General features: G+C 47.5%; 5 protein-coding genes across 5 annotated transcripts; 4 read left to right on the top strand and 1 right to left on the bottom strand.

The window, feature by feature from the left end:
- Positions 1-363: 363 nt before the first annotated feature.
- On the top strand, positions 364-2,275 carry CTRU02_209366 (vitamin H transporter; the record flags this gene model as incomplete). The annotated part of the gene is made up of 5 exons (XM_036726797.2): positions 364-725; positions 798-1,085; positions 1,145-1,482; positions 1,629-1,993; positions 2,048-2,275. The coding sequence occupies 5 exons, from the start codon at positions 364-366 to the stop codon at positions 2,273-2,275; spliced, it is 1,581 nt and encodes a 526-aa protein (XP_036581506.2).
- A 277-nt stretch (positions 2,276-2,552) lies between these two features.
- Positions 2,553-4,906, top strand: CTRU02_209365 (uncharacterized protein; the record flags this gene model as incomplete). Its single annotated transcript, XM_070205253.1, has 3 exons — positions 2,553-3,423; positions 3,562-3,778; positions 3,838-4,906. The coding sequence occupies 3 exons, from the start codon at positions 2,553-2,555 to the stop codon at positions 4,904-4,906; spliced, it is 2,157 nt and encodes a 718-aa protein (XP_070060901.1).
- An 878-nt stretch (positions 4,907-5,784) lies between these two features.
- CTRU02_209364 (uncharacterized protein) lies at positions 5,785-6,458 on the bottom strand (the record flags this gene model as incomplete). The annotated part of the gene is made up of 2 exons (XM_036726798.1): positions 5,785-5,880; positions 5,940-6,458. The coding sequence occupies 2 exons, from the start codon at positions 6,456-6,458 to the stop codon at positions 5,785-5,787; spliced, it is 615 nt and encodes a 204-aa protein (XP_036581507.1).
- Positions 6,459-8,889: 2,431 nt separating this feature from the next.
- CTRU02_209363 (zinc-binding dehydrogenase) lies at positions 8,890-10,154 on the top strand (the record flags this gene model as incomplete). Its single annotated transcript, XM_036726799.1, has 4 exons — positions 8,890-9,051; positions 9,144-9,533; positions 9,605-10,045; positions 10,110-10,154. The coding sequence occupies 4 exons, from the start codon at positions 8,890-8,892 to the stop codon at positions 10,152-10,154; spliced, it is 1,038 nt and encodes a 345-aa protein (XP_036581508.1).
- Positions 10,155-11,207: 1,053 nt separating this feature from the next.
- On the top strand, positions 11,208-16,004 carry CTRU02_209362 (NACHT and TPR domain-containing protein; the record flags this gene model as incomplete). Its single annotated transcript, XM_070205252.1, has 5 exons — positions 11,208-11,552; positions 11,606-11,804; positions 12,021-13,151; positions 13,197-14,197; positions 14,271-16,004. 5 exons carry the CDS (start codon positions 11,208-11,210, stop codon positions 16,002-16,004), a joined length of 4,410 nt encoding a protein of 1,469 aa, XP_070060900.1.
- Between the last annotated feature and the right edge of the window lie 67 nt (positions 16,005-16,071).

Raw genomic sequence — 16,071 nt, 5'->3', positions numbered from 1 at the left:
GGATCAAAGCAGGGAGTGGGCAGTTGAGTGGAACGAGGTTGATGCAGAGAGACTGGAGATTCGACAAGGGTTTAGGCAAATAAGCGCTCCGGCCCTCTTTTGTCCGATGCCCGGCGCCATGCGAAGGTTCTTCTAATGCCGCTCGCTCAAAGCACAGTTCGAGTGGAAGGGAAATTGGCATTGGCTGTGGTGTTGTCAGCCATAGCGTCGTGTCCAGAACCACTGCCAGATAAAAAGATCTCGAGAGTTCGCGAGAGTTGCATCTACGTCTCCTGTTGTCAGCTCAGGACTGTGATCCTGGTTCCTTTTCCATCAGAAGCTGACGATTGATTGTGTGGGTATCGACACAAAACAAAGTTGAGAATGGCTACGAACACATCACCGACGTCCTCGGAGGATGCATCTCAACCCAATCCTGGGACAAGAGAGCAACCCATTGTCAAGGATGCAGCCGTTCCAGCAGTCGCCGCTTCGACAGTGATGGAGGAGGCCGGTACGACTGAAAACGAGCCAGAGAAACGTTCGCTGTGGATTGCATGGCTCTACATGTTTGACTGGTACCCATCGCATCTCTCTAAAGAAGAGAAAAAGTTTTTGCGGAAACTAGACGCCTTTCTGCTCACTTTCACGTCACTCGCCTTCTTCCTGAAGTGGCTCGATTCTTCCAACATCAATAGTGCGTACGTTTCGGGAATGAAAGAGGAACTGAAGCTTTTTGGAAATGAGTAAGTCACGGAAATTGCAAAAAGAAATGTCAAAATAAAGAGAAAACAAACGCTGACCTCATCTTCTTATAGGTACTCCATGTTTCAGACATTCTACAACATCGGTTACATCATTTGCCAAGTGCCTGCGATGCTACTTCTCTCCCGACCAAAATACTCGAGATACTTTCTGCCAACGATGGAGGTTCTTTGGAGTATCTTGACCTTTGCGCAATGCAAACTCCAAAACGCTCCTCAAATTTACGGAACCAGATTCCTTCTCGGAGTCTTGGAGACGCCAGTCGCGTCGGGATCTTTGTTCATTCTTTCGTCTTGGTATAAACCCGATGAGCTATTCAAACGCGCCGGGTTGTGGTATGTGTAAGTAAAATCAGAGCAAATACCCCTTCATCATCTGCGTCCTAACTAAGTCGGTACAGATCTAACAATATCGGTGTCATGTTCGGCGGGTACCTGCAAGCAGCTGCTTACAAAAACTTGAACGGTGTCCACGGTATGGCGGGATGGCGCTGGCTTTTCATCATCGACGGTTGCATTAGTCTCCCTATCGCCCTTATGGGATACTTTATTTTCCCCGGAATGCCGACTAGCGGAAAGCCGTGGTGGCTCACTCAACGAGAACACGAAATTGGCCAGCGTAGAATGCGAGAAGCAGGTGTGGAGGAGCCCAAGAAGATCACTACTCAAATGCTTCGGCGGCTTTTCTGCCACTGGCATTGGTACGTCGGCGTTCTGGCATACGTCTTGTTCTTGTCCGGTAAGTCATTTTCAGCTTTCAGTTTTGCCTTTCATTTATGCAGAGTCGGTTGGAAACCATCACTTGGTATTCTTCAACTTCGCAAACTGTTTTACCAAGCCATCAAAGTTCTTGTAGAGCTAATACTGACGTTACCATCTGAAAAGGAGCATACCCTCATGGACAGATGGCACTCTGGTTGAAAGATCAGGCAGACAAATGGGGTATTTACACGATTCCGCAGATCAACACTATCCCTACTGGCGCACAAGGAGTCTCCGTTGTGGCAGCGGTTTTGGCCACTTCCCTGTGCATGGTTTACCCAACATGGATCATTTTCCAGATCGTGATGGCTATTTTCATGTTCGCCAACATTGTACAGATGGTTTGGTTTGTGCCTCATGGTCTGCATTTTGTGTCTTACTATCTCTTCGGAGTCAGCGCCGCCGTAACACCTATTCTGGTGCCAACGGTAAACTACTGGATGAAAGACTCAGCCGAGGCACGTGCATTCTGTACTGGAAGTATGCTGGTGAGTAAACTCCTCGAAACAACTTCTTCTGCGTCTTCTAACTGTCGGTGCTAGACCCTCGGATTCGCAATTTCTTCGTTTTACCCCTTGGTGGTCTTCCCAGTTGTAGAAGCTCCGCGGTGGAAGAAAGGATACATTGTCAACTTCTTTTTCATCTTGGGATGCTGGGCTGCCCTTACTCTGGGTTTCTTCCTACATGGAAAGGAGGAGAAACGCAAGAAGGATCTAGCTCTGTTGGACGAAGAGAACTTGAAGGGCGAGGATGTCAAGCACGTGGATTAGTCAGGTAGTACTTGTTAATTTGAAGCCATTTGCAGTTGCCTCACTGTTTAGAGGTCAAACCATTGTAAGATAAGATCTTTCGGAAATGCGCAACCGGCAAGCTGTAGCAAGCCGGTCGACTATCCGGTACTTGTTCCGACTCCCGATGTCCATGCAAGTAATTATTTGTGGAACCGATGCCATCTGCGATAACAAATAAAGACCTGGGGTAGTTGCAATTACCAAAGGAGGCTGTGTCCTCTAACCTTAGACAATCATCCCTTCAAGCTTTGCCAATATGCCACCCCTGCCAGGATTCTCCGACAACCCCCTTCAGACCCGATCTGATCTGATCCGGGCGACCCTTGCTCTCCTTCGACCTCTTGTGCCACACTTCTCCCCGTCCAAAGGTCGGATCCGAGTCCCAGTCTCCACGGCGACCCATTTTGACGAGACAGCCGCCCAGCTTGAGGGATTCGCTCGACCTCTATGGGCCGTGGGAGCACTACTTCTAGGTGCTAATTCCACTTCGGATCTACAATTACGCAACGCCATTGATGAAGTTGTGCAGCCATGGATTGACGGGTTCGTCTCAGGGACGGACCCTGAACATCCGGAGTACTGGGGAAAAATCAACAACACAGATCAGCGAATGGTCGAGGCCGAGATTGTGGCATTTGCGTTACTCTCCGCTCCTGAAAGGATTTTTAACCCTTTGAGTGATAAGGCCAAGGCAAATATTACAAACTGGCTTCGCACCCTGAACGGAATGGAGATGCCCAAAAACAACTGGCGATGGTTCCGAGTTTTCGGTAATCTGGCGTTATCCAAAGTCTGTGGTGTTCCATTTGAAGACATCCAGAAGGAGATAAACTCAGATTTAGAGCTCCTGGACACGTTTTACCGACTAGATGGCTGGTCGGCAGATGGACCCTGGCAGACAGTTGAGCAGGCTCAGGAAGAGTTTGACCAGTATGAAAAGACTGGCAGACGCGACGCCGTAGGCGTTGGACGTCAGGCAGACTACTACTCGGGTAGCTTTGCCATTCAGTTTAGTCAATTACTCTATTCCCGCTTCGCCGCCGATGTCGACCCCGAAAGGGCTGAGAAATACCGCCAACGGGCCAGAGATTTTGGGGCAACTTTTTGGAGGTACTTTGATGCTGAAGGTGAGTACTTAAAAGCTTGGCTTATAATCTGCTCGCTACCATCTTTGCTTTACCTTCGTGCCCACCTTCTATGGCTATTTCACTGTTACGACGATTGACAAAAAAAAAAAAAGATAAACTGTTGCTAACTAGTCGAAGGCTCCGCGATTCCGTTTGGCAGATCACTCACCTACCGTTTTGCCTGTGGTGGCTATTTCGCCGCGCTGGCCCTTGCCAAAGTTGATAATCTGCCAGAACCAATCAACTCTCCAGGAGCTGTAAAAGGGTTTCTGTTGAGGCACCTAAGGTGGTGGGCTAAGAAGTCTGAAGACATCTTCTACCCAGACGGCACACTCAACATTGGCTGGCTATACCCGTAAACCTCCCTTTAAGACCAACTCAGCAGCCCTAGCAGTTTTCTGACAGTAAGCACAGGAACATGTACATGTGCGAAGATTATAACTCTCCACAATCGCCATACTGGTGTTTAAAGACATTGATTGCAGTTGGTCTTGCCGAAGACGATCCATTTTGGACCGCCGACGAAGCCTCATACCCGCAACCCCAACCCTCAGATTCTGTCACTGTTGTTCCGGGACCACAGCAGATTCTCTGCAATCATCCGAGTAGCAACCACCATTTCCTTCTATCGCCAGGCCAATTCGTCGCATGGCCTATGAAAGCAAACCAAGCTAAATACTGCAAGTTCGCCTACTCTTCAGCCTTTTCTTTCTCTGTGCCTACTGGCCCGTTGATTCAGCAAATTGCACCTGATAACGCCCTTGCCCTGAGCAGAGATGGCGGCGAGACTTGGGCTGTCAGGTGGAAGTCAGAGGAAGTAGAGTTTGCAACTGCCCATGTAAGAGGGCCATCCGGTTCAGAGGAGGTGGCAGTGGCCAGCGCTAAATGGTATCCTTGGGGAGACCGGGCTGTCAGTGTGAAGACAACTCTCGTGCCACCCACAAACAGGTGGCCGGACTGGCATTTGCGAATTCACCGGATCGAGATTCATGAGAAGCTCAAGACATTCCACACGGTGGAAGGCGGGTTTGCCATCTCTGGTCGTAAGAGAGCCGACGGGATGCCCCTCACTGTGCTCAAGGACAAACCAGAAAATGCGTTTCTGGGTGAAACTGAGGCGGTTGTTATTGGGCCGTCTTCTGTTCTGATTCTTTCCTCAGCTGGGGCCAGTGGAATCGTTACAAGGGGTTTGAAGGGCGATCGACAAACGTCAGAGTGCTTGCCTTTGAAGCCAGATTCCAACACGAACTTGACCAGTCAACGAACCCTGATTCCGGTTTCCTCGCATAGCATTATTGGTGGCATTGAAGCTGGATCTGAGTTTATTTTGGTTGAGTCCATCTTTGCCATTTCTTCGGAAGCCAACCGCGGTCAAAGTCTATCACAAAAGGGGCTTATGGAGCGCTGGCTAGATGTACCGGCTATCCAACTCAGATCGAACTCAGCGATTGTCGATGCGGCAGACACAATAGTAATTAATTAGCTGAGGTACATGTAGCTATTCCTTGAAATTAGGGTGTAATTGCGAAGTTGAGTTGCTGTGTGTATTGCTTCTGATCTTCATGTAGACTCCTAAGTATGTTTTGTTATGATAATGTCATGGTCGAGCTCAAAGCCCAGCTGTCGAGACTGCCCCCATGCCAGTCGGCGTAATATTGAGTGAGCTGCCAGTCTTGTCAAGTTAACCTGTTTCACAGGGTTCCTTTCATTAGATAGTGTAGCGGCAGTTCATACATAATCATGTGGTCCAAGATACCTAGTGTGCTAATATCTCAGAGCTTTTGACTTGTCTGAGCGAGGACCTAGCCCTTCAGCGAGTTAAGGTTCATCACGCAAGTTCGCAAACTTGAAAGATAGAACTACAAACTCTGCCTCCATTCATTCTGTCCCCGACAGAGCCTTGCTCAAACCCTGAACTCGCTGTGTTAAGGTCGTTTCCTGATACAGGAATCGCGCAGCTCAAAGCCAGGCGGTTGTTTTCAGCTTAGCAACTTTAAGCAGTCCTCAGACAGTTCTTTGTCGATGGTAGATTGTCCTTGATACCACCGTATTCACATCCACATCATCGGAAAAGCACATTTGCAGTCTAAGCGAGCAGCAACGCCGTGACACAGGCCACCACAAAAGTATTCATGGCAAATCTGCCTACGGAATAGGTTTGCACGGCAGCTGACGGGAAATCGCTTTCGGGCTGCCGACTGCCTTCAGTGACATTGCTAGGGGCCAAGCAAACAACCTCCGCTTGTCCTCCATCCGAGCCCCCCACTCGCGAAGTGATGAGCATTGGAATTGGTTGACGGACGCGCAGATCGTATACAACAAACGAGTCCCTCGCGAAGTCGGGTGGAAGAATCCCGGTCCCTACGAAACCGCCATAGGTGCGATATCCCTCCGGAAGATCGATGTGGGGGATGTGGTCGACGGTGCACCCAGAATCAGAAAAGTTGGAAGGTGCAGCTACAAATGGGCTGGTTAGATATCAAGTAAACATGGATTCCAGGAACAAAGTGTTACATACCACGACCAACAACAGTGCTGAAGCCGCATGCTGCGCTAATGTCCGCCCTGGGGCAATCGCCCTCTGCTGGCGGCGGTGTACTTCGGAGGGCCCTTATGCAATTGTCGCTCAGCACGCCTTCGCAGGACCTAGAGGCGTCGTCTCCAGAATAAGTCAAGGTATCATTCCGTCCCGGCATCAAGTACATGCAGAAGTCCGTGTTGTTGCCCTGCTGAGTGCCAATAAATGACTGAGGGACACTGAGGTAGACGCTGAGGTCTTGCATAGTGACCCAGGGGCCAAATTTCATGTTTTCGCCGCGTAAATCAGTCAAGGTGTAAGACAGATACCAGTCATCTTCCTGGTTCGGAATCAACTTGAATGGCCTTGTCCCAGTAGAGTTGAATTGTGTGCGACCGCCGCCAATGTTTTGAATTGCTGAAGGGCAGTTTTCAAGAGAGGTGGTGTTTGTTGATTGTCCCAGTGACTGGGAGCCAATGTACGCGAGGGCTAAGAGGGGCTTGATACTTTGAATCATGATAGCTGTGAAATACTGCCTTAAACTTTTGATCACGTATGAAATGTGAAAAATTGGCTAGAAAAAAGTAAGATGATCTCTGAAGACAAGATATAATGGTTCCTCAATGTCTTAGCTGCCGTCATCGAGATCATCCAAAACTGTGGGACTGTGTATCTTGCGTTTGCGCCCGGGAAACATTCCTCCTGCGCGCCAAGAGCGGATGATTATCTTGGCATTGTGGAAGACGTGAGGTGATGCCAAGTAACGGACGGTTGGAGCGTTGCGGTAGATGAAGTAACGTTAGTCATTTGGTTTGGATGAATAGACTTGGTGGGATTCGAGCAGAGGCCAAGACCGTAGAAGACAGAACAAGTCAGGAGAGGAGGCTCAAACGACGTCATTTCACATATGTTGCTCGAAGGCGTATGGGTGAATGTAATAAGGAACTTTTGCCAATCTGGATAGTACTTGGGTTGCCCACATCATGTCCGATAGGTACTTGTTGCCTAACCAAATTTTCCAAACACGTCGCCTACATTAGGAACTCCGACTGCCGCGCTTACCGTTTCCCTTCTTGGCAATGCACAATACGGCTCCAAAGGTTCAGACAAGCGACGCAGCCAAGACTGGCTATACTGTAGCTATGAGGGGGATGGCCATCAAGGTTCTTGATATCACAACATGCCATAGTGTTCCAATCATCACTTATTTCCGGTTCTCATCATCTATTATGGTAGACTATTCGCATATCCAAGATTGACAGAAATACCTAACATCGCATACCTAGTTTTGGGCACCGCATTTAAAACGAACTGGCTAAGTATGATCGTAGCATTGATCAAACCGTCTTGAGATGACATTCCATTTCAACTCTTCGTAGCCGTTGATTACAAAGGTTGTGTACAAATCGAGCTCAGTGCGTCAAACAAATTTTCACCGGGTAACAATTGAATTACTTTTGGAGAGAACTTTCGTTCCTCCGGTCTACGTGCAGCCAGCTTCATGATTCGCCCCAACGATAGTGCCTGTAAGGCACCCTTTTCAGCCGTAAAAGACCCATAGGTAGAAATGACCGATGACCTCTGGGCAACTGAGACAGCATCGACTACGGTTATTGTGTTCGCTTGAGGTGACCGCAGTTCGCAGATGCAAACGCTGAACCCTTCTTCATCTATCTAGTGTGCCGGGCATAGTATTTGAGTAACCCCTCTCACACCTCAAATAGATCGTCGAAGGAAATTCATTGAATTTAGTTAGAGTAGCAGTAAAATTCACGTCAAGTTTGAGTGGAGTAGGCTTCAACACATCTAAAAAAAAAAAAAAAAAAAAAAACCATACCAAATCTGGTAGATATCTTTGAATCTTTATTGCATTTGTGATCGTGCAACAAGCACTCATAGACGTTAAACATTGAAGCACTTTGCTATACCCTTTTTTTTTTTTTGATAAAGATGATAAACATCAACCCTTTGAGATTTATCTGGTTTATTAAGAAAGTCACCACCGTATTAGCAAACTCTTACACCTAGGTAAGCAACCTTTTGGTTTTCTAAGCACGAGACCTTAACACTGTGACACCAAAAGACAAGATCGATCAAGTCCTCAGTTGGAGGCTGAGAGGTTCAGTTGGAGATGGAGACCAATGGATTCACGTGGAGGCAAAGTTGGAGACTTGGAGACTTGGAGACGGCCACTTTTTGTCGTGGAGCAACATAGTGCTTGCATCATTGCCTGATTACAATACACCGTCTGCAGTACCAGACCTGTGCTGAGTTTCGAGGCACTTCTAGTCTCAGATCTCAATTCCATAGATGCAACACATGTATACACGTCGTCGTCCATGTGGCTCGTTTCGCCAGTTGTAGATTGGTACTGCGGTGGGTCACTCTGTTGGAGAGGATCAGCACGGCTCTGGCCGCTAGTGGACCCGCTCCTAAATCTTGATGCAAGACGACACATTCTTTTCATCGGAGACAAACACACATACTATAGACATGATTCAAGCTTCAAGCTTTTATGGGATCTAGTTGTGTGTTCGGCGCAGGAAGTTATCAGGAATATTATGACATCACTTTTGAATTAAAGGCCTAGAACTTGGACAACATGCCCATGATTTTCAAGCTTTGTAGTGGACACCAATCCAAGATGGTCAGCATCAAACACGTTCAAGATGGATAACAATGACGTTTGATTTATAAGAAAGAGAATTACAAACCTGAGAGACTATTTGTAATCGATCTGGAGATTACTAAATGCATTCTATACTCTGAAACCTTCAAAGGTTCATTGTAGATGGTGAAGTAATTGGGAGTAACTGTATAAGTACGCCCGTCCTCCGCCATCATTGAGAAGACAACGAACGGTACAAGCATCTGAGAGAACTCAAATTGTTCAAGATTCCATAATATCTCCTGTTTAAACCGCCTCGCGATCTAACGTACTTGCAACAATGACACCCAGCTCGACCAAACAGTGGCTCGTTACTTGTAACAACAAGGGCTTCGATGGCCTCGAGTCTCAGGAGGTGGCGATTCCTCAAATTGGCGAGACTGAGGTTCTCGTCAAATTAAACGCCGCCGCTCTCAATTACAGAGATCTGGTCATTGCAAAGGTAAGCAGTATATGGCTTTGCTTCACGCCTATTGATTGGAGGTTGGGCTGAACACATTGAAAATGGCTAACCTATTCAATTGAATAATATAGGGCACCTACCCTCACCCTAACAAACTTCCAGTTGTTCCCCTGTCTGACGGAGCTGGCGATGTTATTGAGGTCGGCTCCAAGGTAAGGCAGTTCAAGAAAGGTGACAAGGTAGCGACCGTGTTCCTCCAGAGAAGCCTGTACGGGCCCATGAATCGAGATGCGTGGCCCGGTGGTATCGGAGGTGTTCTTGACGGAACATTGCGCCAATACGCAATCTTCCCAGAGACCGGCCTTGTCAGATCCCCTCGGAATCTCACCGATATTGAGACTGCTACTCTGCCTTGTGCGGCGTTGACCGCTTGGAACTGCCTGTACGGACTTAAACAGGTCAAGCCGGGCGAAGTCGTCCTCACTCAAGGAACAGACGGTGTGAGCATGTTCGCGCTCCAGGTACGGCTAAGCGTTACATCTAAAGGTTGGAAGCCAAAAATCATTGTGAAGTTGCTAATTTAGCGGAATAGTTCGCCAAGGCGGCGGGTGCAACGGTCATCGCAACCACGTCTTCAGCAGAGAAAGCCGAGAAGCTCAAGAAGCTCGGTGCGGACCATGTCATCAACTACAAGGAGAACCCGAACTGGGGCAAGATAGCTCGCAGTCTAACTTTGAATGGCGAGGGCGTTGACCACATCATCGAAGTTGGAGGCGCTCAAACCATTGAGCAGAGCCTGGAAGCCATCAAGTTCGAGGGCGTTGTGACTATCATCGGCTTCCTCGCTGGACAGGACGTGAAAGCCAGTGTATTTGAGTGCTTCCAAAAGGTCTGCACCACCCGTGGCGCCGTTGTGGGTTCTCGGGCTATGATGGAGGAGATGGTTGCCGCTATTGAAGCAAACGACATCCATCCCGTTGTTGATGAAACCATTTTTACTTTTGAACAGGCTAAAGAAGCTTACCAGTACCTTGTAAGTCGCCTAAAACTTTCGGGGCACCTCCAAATAAAGTTGTATGCTAACGAAGGGCATGAAGTGGGACGCTAAGCACTTTGGCAAAGTTGCTATCAAAATTGAGTAACAATGAGGTTTGAATCTTACTTTTAGGCATACTTGAATGTCAACTGGCATGTGTGTTGGAGACTGTTAAATTGAGAAGGAGGATCATGCGCATAAAAGCCCTCGCGGTATGAGGTAGCATGCCATGACAGAGATACACAAGTCTAACACGCAAATTGATAAGAGAGGGTACCTAACTTGTTTTCCAACTCCATCGCATCTTGAAACTACGGTTTGTTGTATCAAACCATGTGCGCATATACGAAAAGCCCAATACGGGTACTCGTAACTGTATGTTAGATAAACGATATTAGTTTGATGCAATACACCTGGGGTTCATTGAGCAAAGAGTGATTCATGTTGTTGATTGAGTGATTCTACCCATTCCGGTTGAAGCGGGGTTCTGTTTTGTATCTACCCGTTCTTCCCGGTTTCAGCATATTGCAAGAATGCAACTAAGCTAGATTTCCTAGCATTTTATCCGGACGCAGGCGTCAATCTAACAGCAAATTGATAAGAGAGGGTACCTAACTTGTTTTCCAACTCCATCGCATCTTGAAACTACGGTTTGTTGTATCAAACCATGTGCGCATATACGAAAAGCCCAATACGGGTACTCGTAACTGTAAGCTAGACCCCGGTAACTCGATAATATAGCCTTGGAATTTAGTGGCAAGTTAGTGGTCATATGGCATGTTGGTGTTAGCGGTATGGGCTTAGGGCAGCACCTGCTCCTGCTAAGAGACATGGGTGTGAAGTGGCGTGCTAATTGACCATTCACCCACGGAGTGATCACGCTGCACCTAGTCCTGCATGTCAGCAAAAAGATGCGAGCTTGCCTAATCACGGAGCTCGCCTTGCCAGCCATTGGAAAGCTAGCGATCGCCAAGAGACAGTAACGACAAGGTACCCTCATCATTTCGAGGAAGGACAAAAATATCCCGTCGCTTAGGCAGTGAGAGAGTACAACTGTAGCAATATAAGTACAAAAGTTCAGACGGCTGTTCATCGGTGTTTGCTCTTCAGCACTCTGCACTATCAAAATTCCATAAAATATCCAACGAATCTGAAAGCCATGGCAGTTGTCCCTATTCAACACAAAGTGTCAGAAGAGCTAAACAGCGATAACCGCGATGTTGCAGATCTGTGGAAGGACGCGCTTAAGGCTTATAAAGGCATTGTCGGCTTCGACCTTGAACGCAAGTTTGATGATGTCCAAGGCATGATCAACCAAGGCACTAAAGAGATGGAAAACTTCCATAAATTTCGGCATAATGACAAAAAAGTTGACAAGTTGCGAAGCCTTTTTGCGGCGAATCTCGACTACATTGAGAAAGGCGCACAACAGCTCGTCTCGGCTGCTGTGCCAGCCTTTCCCCCAGCTGCTGCCATTGGGACAGCGGTTACTTTCATGCTGAGCGTAAGCAATAAGATTGTGTACCCCTAGCGATGCGAGACTTACGAGAGGGCTAGGCATGTCGGAAGGTTTCGGCTGACTACGACATTGTCATGGTCTTTTTCGAAGACATGAACAGTTTCTTGCAGCGAATCGTTATTTTAGAGACCAGGCTGCCAAAGTATAAGGCATATCAGAACTGTTTGATGGATGTCTTCACGTCCTTTCTTACTATGTGCGGTTTTGCGCACAAATACATTGAACTTGGGCGATTCAGTAAGTGAATTGTCTCTGCATCCTTGCTGCCGAGACTCTGTCGCCTTTTCCTGTCTTGTTGCTGTGACAATTTTGTGTTTATTTGTTCTGCGAACTAATCATACTGTTTCTCACGGTGCCTGGCATGCTCTATATTACCTGATCAATTTAAAGGCCCCTGGTCTCAGCTTTATGCCATGCACTTTATCCAGGACGGAGAAAGGCTAACTTTTGCAGAAAAATGGATCAGCAACCTAATCCAAGGTGAAGACAGCGAACTAGGAGGGGCTAGAAAGAAAATGGACTTGAGAATTCGTCGTCTGCAGGAAGCCACCGAGTATGCCATTCTGGGCAACACAGAAGAGATCCAGAAGATGACCTCTGAGCTGCAAATAAACCAACAGTCACATACTGCGATGCTCGAGGAACAAATGCAGGTCATGAATGTTGTCCGAGACACTACTGAGCATATTCGCAACGACATGGCCAAACTGCTCAGGGCGTTTGAGGACCAACAAAGAAAGGACCGCGGCAGTGAGCAAAGGATCAAAACTTCGGCTGCAGAACATAAAACACCACCATCAGCGAATGGAATTCGGAACACATTGCCGGAGGTGATAGGTGAAAATCATGAGTACCAGATTCTGAAAGAGACTGCTGTGGCCGATACATGCTCCTGGATCTTTCGGGAGCCTGAGTGGGAGAAATGGCTGAATCAAGATGCGGCGCAACATGCTGTTCTGGCCATCACTGGAAGCCCAGGCTCTGGAAAGAGCCATATTGCGTTATCCATATTTGAGAAGCTCAAACAAGAAGCCGAGAAAGATGCATCTAAGCATACATGTGCAGCACAATTCTATTTCCGCGAGCAGAACGAAAACTTATCCTCTTTCGTCAATGGCATTGCTACTGTCATCAACCAAGTGGCCGAGCAAAGCCCACCGCTCTGCGAATTGATATACGCTGAGATTGTCAAGGATAATACCGATATCAACTTTTGGAGCCCCCTTGATCTCATTCAAAAGATCCTTGGTGTAGCATTCAGTAAGACATCGAAGAATCGCCTCCTCTTAGTATTCGATGGTATCGACGAGATCGATGAAGATTATCTTCCCGAGTTCGCACAGTTCTTGAATATCTTGAATGAGGATGAATTGAGAATCTCTTGTGTCTTCACCGCCCGACCTGAAATTGCAATTCAGGGTTCAGAGTCAACTCCGACACTAAGTATTACAGTAACAAAAGAAAAGCAAATGGAGGACCTACGAACAGTCATATGGGCTCGTATGAATTCTTTAGACCATCTCAAGTGGTTCAGCCGATACGTTCAGCAACGGGTGGCTGACAAGTTAGAAGAATCAGCACCAAGTAAGTAAACCATACGGGTTATCGATGGCAAAGCTAACCATGTAGGCCTTCTCTATGCCGAACACCTGCTAGGGAAACTCAATGCACTTGGAAGAGAGGGTGCAGTAATAAGAAGTCTAGAAAGGCCTCTGCCGTCTACTCTTCACGAGTTGTACGAAACATCCATAGAAGAATGCATTCGCCGTACTGAATCCAGTTATCGCGAACTCGTTGTCAAATTGCTTCATTGGACGGCATTTTCGTTCAGGCCTTTGACACTTGACGAAGTAGTTTCATTACTGAGATATTGGGTCGGGTCTAGCGAATTCGATATTGAGGATATTCCGGCACCATTTGCAAAGATCCTCCAAATTGGTGGTGCTGATTCTGACGCGGAAAGTCGAGCAAAGATGGAATATCGCGGTGGGTGGAGCACTGCTGTCGCTGAACTGGATACCTCTCAGAAATCTTCCAGCTCAGACGGCATCTACGATGACGGAGCCCTTTCTATCAAGTTCAAAGAGCGATCAATGCGAGGCTTCTATCTTGCAGAACCTACAACTCCGACAAAAACTCATCTTCAGCCCTCAGAAGTTCACCGCCAAATGTTCCTTGACTGTGCTAGACTTATATGGCCAAAAGAGTTTGATCGCACAGAAATCGATGAGAACCTTAGAGAATATGCTGTCAGCCACCTTATCACTCATTGGCGCAATATCGACTTGGAGAAGCATGACGTGCAACAAAGAGTTGAAGCAATGGAGGCTCTGGCTTCAACTTTTCTTGATCTGAAGTCTTTCGCAATGGTCCAAGAGTCTAAGGAGCCGATATACAAGGAACACATCAACGAGGAGTTCTTTGAGCAGCTCGCAAAGTGGAGTAACATTCTTAATGTCGTCGGAACCCAGCTCAGCACAGATGCAGCAGAGTGGTGGAATGAGGTTGCTACTCGTCCTCAAAACTGCCTTCTTCATCTTATCCAAGGGCATATACGCAGACTATCTTTTGCTACAGATCTTAGAGATGTCTGGATCTCGTATCTAGCAGTAAGATCGGCTCTAACAGCTGTAAGTTTTATCTCTCCGCCTCTTGCCTCCCTCTTTCACATTTCCTTGCGAAGAGCTAACTAAGAGTTTTCAGGTTCACCAGGATACGATCTTAATAGACCAAGCAAGGAAGAATTTTGAGTCAGAACTCGGGGATACCTCTGATTATCTTGATGATAAACAAGCAATTCTTGGTATTGAGGGCCTCTTTAAGGACGTTCAGCATGGTTCAAAAGGTTATCACTCTCTCGCGTCTCTTCTAATCTATTTCGAGCAAGTAAAGCCTGCAGAGGTCACTTGCCAAAAGGCCATTGATGCCTCCCAGACAGCACTGGAAAAGGTGGAGTCACTCCAACTTATGGCTCGGGTCCACCGGAGAACCAACCTGCAAGCCGCATATGAGGATATACTAGGTTGTCTAGAACTCCTCGAAGATGAAGATGTGCCTACATTACTACGTCGTACGGTTTACGTGACAAAGGCCAGAATCGAAACCGAACTTGGGAAGCGCGATGAAGCGGCGGCCTCGTACGCGAAGGCAAGATCGGTTGACCCGAATGGACTCGCCACTGGTGATGTTCTTGAAGAAGAGCTTCAGCTGTTTGAGAAAGTGCCCGGAAAGAAAGTGTTTATGAGTACTCTGAAAGGCTGGAGCGCACTCGAGCGGCTGACCTGGCTTTGCTGGCAGTACGATGTCCAAAGTCACGAACGAGTACTTCTTCCCTTAGATGTGGCCGTCGAAACAGGAGAAACCGCCTTCATCATCGAAATGTATCAAGAGTCGATTAAGTATCTGGATAACGTTAACGCGGCGGCACCGATGCGAGTCGATCTAGCATACTTCCAAATTCACGTTCGCGGTGACCTCGAAGCTGCTCGGAAACTACTCGACGAAGTTTTGGACAGCGGATCCACTGGATGGCCTTACGCTGTTACTGGCGAGAGCCCCGATAAGACCTTGAGTCGTGCCATAAACATTCAAAGCGAAGTTCTGTATCGTCTATTCCAAGATTCGTCAGATGTCAAGTATAAAATGGAACTTCTTGCGTCACTTGAAGGCCTCCTGACGCGCAATCTTCCCCTCGACGTACCACCCATCTCAAACACATCTCTTCTCTACCACCACATTATCCAGGCTCGGATGTATTTCAAGCTGGGGCCGACCATCAAGTTCCAGGAGACTCTTGAGAGTGTGATCACTGCTTCTATCGATGCCTTAAATGACGAAGTGAGTTGGAACGACTGGGAGAATCTGATGCGACTAGCAACCTCTCTCCAAATCCTTGGAGGGTGTATCAGAAATGGGAATAAGCTTGAAAGAATGGCTCAAATTTTGCTCTCTGCCCAATTCTGCCACCTTGAATCCGCAACTGGGAGTCAGGAAGAAGAGACTAAAGATGAAGGCGGTAACGACGATAAAGACAACCAAGGTTTGAACAAACGTAATGAAGAGGGTGGGAAGCCAATCAACGAGGGTGACTTGGACGACAATGCTGATCAGTGGTGTTTTGGGGACTGTGAACCCAGAGTCAAATTTCTCTGGTGGGGAGAGCGGACTGCGTACCGGTGTCTGGTCTGTTTCGATTGTTTCCTTTGCGAAGACTGTTACCACAAAAGAAAGGCCAGCAGCAATTGTGCAGAACGCAAAAAGGCAACAGTTCTGTGCGCAGGTGATCATGAATACATCCGAGGCCCCATCAAAGGTTGGAAAGGAGTGGTAGGAGGAAAAGTATTGATTGAGGGTGAAGAAGCGGTGGAATTCAGCGCCCTTCTCCAACAAATCGAGGAGATATGCAAAGAGGCCTGGGAGTCTTTCTGGAAGAATTAGGATCGACTCTTGAACCCGAGCAAGTTATCGAACTCAACATATGGAGACATCTGCTATTCCCGCGTTT

Source organism: Colletotrichum truncatum (assembly GCF_014235925.2).
Source record: "Colletotrichum truncatum strain CMES1059 chromosome Unknown Contig_0006, whole genome shotgun sequence".
Taxonomy (NCBI): domain Eukaryota; kingdom Fungi; phylum Ascomycota; class Sordariomycetes; order Glomerellales; family Glomerellaceae; genus Colletotrichum; species Colletotrichum truncatum.
The sequence above is the reverse complement of the archived record's forward strand: the minus strand, read 5'-3'. Positions and strand labels throughout refer to the sequence as shown.